Source organism: Limulus polyphemus, unplaced genomic scaffold, assembly GCF_000517525.1.
Source record: "Limulus polyphemus unplaced genomic scaffold, Limulus_polyphemus-2.1.2 Scaffold4102, whole genome shotgun sequence".
In the NCBI taxonomy this organism is placed as follows: Eukaryota; Metazoa; Arthropoda; class Merostomata; order Xiphosura; family Limulidae; genus Limulus; species Limulus polyphemus.
In genome coordinates this window covers 73056-76366 of record NW_013669712.1, presented here as the reverse complement: position 1 = coordinate 76366, position 3311 = coordinate 73056, and the positions used below count along the sequence as shown (strand labels likewise).

Here is a 3311-nt window from a genome sequence, read left to right as displayed (position 1 = left end):
TGTGTTCATCGCGGGAAACGAACCCTGGATTTAAGTGTTATTAGTTCGTAAACTTACCACTGTCTCATCGGGGACGCTACTGTTAATGATTTTAAAAATCAAGAAGCAGATATTAACATTATGGAAGATTATGGTCTATAACTGGATAATTTTTTAACTTAATGACAAACATAAATTTGTAGACAACATAATCCCGTAAAAGAAGCTGACCTGGATTTCTTTTTAGACTCTGACTGTGTGTTTAATACGGTTATTACTAGTGATACAGGCCTTTCTTACAGCACTGATGACTGATCATTCGGCTATCTATTTAAATAAAAAAATAATCGGGTGATGAAAGGAAGGAACTACTGAAAATTTGAAGACAGTTATATGTGAACAATTGTATTTTCTCGGAAGCGTTACTTAGTTTTATTACGATAAGCTATGGGTGTTATAAAAGAAAATACACGGACAAGAAGAAAATGAGTTAATTAGTGACTTACAAAGGTTAGAGGATTCTGCTAATTTTGGTGAAGAAAAGGGAATTAAATTACATTCAAATACTTAAATCAAAAAGTCCGAAGGTATAAGTTTCGAGAGAGAAATCTAATCGTTATTTTTGTTTGTTTTAGAGCAAAGACACGTTAGAGTATCTTCTGTGTTCAACACGCGGAATCGAACTCCGAATTTTAGCACTCTAAGTCCATAAACTTACCGGGGGACCGTTAATTTTGTGATTCAGAATATTAAAGAAAGATTGAATTTAGATGGTCTACAGATTAGAAATGAAAATGATATTTTGAAAGCTCAGAAAAATGATTATGCTACATACAGATAAAGATAGAATTTTAAGAGAAAAAAATATTTACATGAACTACTTAAATATTGTAATTATGAAATGTTGCCTCTAAAGCTGATACAAAATTTGGGTAAATATATTACTTATGATGTATTTAAAAACAAAATTGTGAAACCATCAACTTCTGGACTTTTATTCTTTTTTAGATGTTTTACAGCTTTTCTGTGGAAAAAATTTAGATTTTTTGTCTATAGAGCTATTATTTTTGTTTTGAAAAATGGAACATTACCTGAAACAATGAAAACTGGCATTATTACATTGATTCCAAAAGATGGCAAATATGGACATTTTTTGTAAAAGTGGGGTCCGATCCCCCTTCTGCTGGTTTATCATAAAATAAATAAGACTTGTTGGGTGAACTCTACTGAAAATATATCAGCAGTGTTGATTCATGGCAAAAAACTTTTGTTTTTGAAAGGGTAATTTATAGGTGAAAATATTAGACAAATTTATGATATTATGGGTTATTTATTGGAACATAATGAAATGGGATTACTGTTGATTATAGATTCTCAAGTATAATGTTTAAAGTTTAATTTTTTTTTAAGTTTGGAATTAACTTCATAAATTGAATAAAACTTATTACAGGGATTCTGAATCTTATGTCTTTAATAATAGAAAACTTACGAAAAATTCAAAGTTTGTAGAGGATACAAATACGTTTATTTCTTCTTTGTGTGGAAAATTGGGGAATCTTTATTCGTGAAAATAACAATATAAAAATTTGTTAAAAAAGATAAGGAAATTAAACTTTTACAATATTATTAAAACGATACATGTGTTATATTTGATGGCTGGGAAAAATTTCTTGAAAATACAATAGAAATATTTTTTGGTTTAAAAGGTATTTATTATAAGACAAATGTTATTTGGATGGGGCCTTTTTTTTGTTTTTAGAGTAAAGTCGCATTTGGCTATCTGCTGTATCCACCGCTGGGAATAGAACGCTGGATTTTAATGTTGTAAGTCCAGAAGTTGATGGTTTCACAATTTTGTTTTTAAATATTTCTGTGGAAAAAATTAGATTTTTTTTTTAAAATGTGCTGGATGTAGTATAACATGGTGTGCTGGTTGTAATATAACATGATGTGCTGGTTGTAGTATAACATGGTGTGCTGGTTGTAATATAACAAAATGTGCCAAAGAAAAAAAACTGGCGTTGAGGAGAGTTGTAACAAACTCTCACGAGAAATATGCAGTTACAGAACACAGACATTTGCCTATCAAGTTTCTGCCTTTATCACGAGAGAGCTCCCATGTGGCTCAGTAGTAAGCTGTAACTTAGGGTTTAATCCCTGCGATGGCCACATTTTAGATAGCTCATTGGGTAGCTTGCATTTCAAATAAATAAACACTATACCGTAAACAAGTCCACCTGTCGAAAGCATTTGAGTTTAATTTATGTTTTTATGTGATTTATTGACCTTTATGATCTCACAAGCACCATACTGTGGTTGACGTTAACTCTTTTTTTAGGTTTTTTATTCATTTATTTTTATGTTTTTCATGCTATCTTTATTATTTTTCTACAACTAGTTCTAAAATCTGACATTTAATTATTTGATCGCTATTTATTTTACTTTTGCTCGCAGACAAAGGGCCTATGGAAGTTCACACTTCAGGAAACGTTGAGGAAAACACAGAATTTGAGGTAATGTAGTGCGCCCTCTATATTTAATTATGTTATGACTTAGATCTCAGGATAAACTCAGTTTGTTTTTTTTTTTACATTTTGCGAATTAATTATGATAGCAGTTAATGTTTCATTGCCGTATTTTATCATACTTTTTAAATTATATATAGGATGATTATAGGATCTGATACTTGAAAAACAGTTGTTTTATTTTTCGTTTAGCATCTCTTGTTTTTATGCTAAAAATACTTTGAAATGTACATTTCCTTCGCCATCTAGCGGTGTCAGCTGGAGAGATGTTTCACCTGGTATAAAATAAATACAAAAAAACTTTATATTTTGAACATCTGAGATTAATTGATAATTTTCCCGGTAGGTTAAAAGATATCTTATGTTTAAAAAACTTTATATTTTGAACATTTGAGATTAATTGATAATTTTCCCGGTAGGTTAAAAGATATCTTATGTTTTATTGTTATGGAAATAACGACAGAAACAGTTTCATAACAAGAAGTAAGACTTTTCTACTCTGTAGTTTACAAATTTCTTTTAAATGAAGAACAAAAGTGTAATTCTCCGGCAAACCAGGGGTAAATTCACTGGCTTATAACACTAAAATCCGGGGTTCGATACCCTGCGGTAGACAAACGCAAATAGCCTATTGCGTAGTTTTGCGCTGAAAACAAATAAACAACAGAATGAACGCAGCATTCGATACCGTAATGTGTTTATTGAATTTTGTACACATTAAACTGGTATCTATATAAATATAATAGTACTGTCTGTTGTATGTATCTATATAAATATAATAGTACTGTCTGTTGTATGTATCTATAT

At 30.3% G+C, this 3311-nt stretch overlaps 1 protein-coding gene across 1 annotated transcript in view; it reads left to right on the top strand.

Moving 5' to 3' along the window:
• Window positions 1-2440: 2440 nt before the first annotated feature.
• Window positions 2441-3311, top strand: part of LOC106470590 (BTB/POZ domain-containing protein 6-like) — a 12680-nt gene continuing 11809 nt past the window's right edge. The window contains exon 1 of the mRNA XM_013931153.2: window positions 2441-2492. Within this exon, the coding sequence (XP_013786607.2) occupies window positions 2445-2492 (48 nt within the window). The 5' untranslated portion in view covers window positions 2441-2444. The remainder of the gene's footprint in view (window positions 2493-3311) is intronic.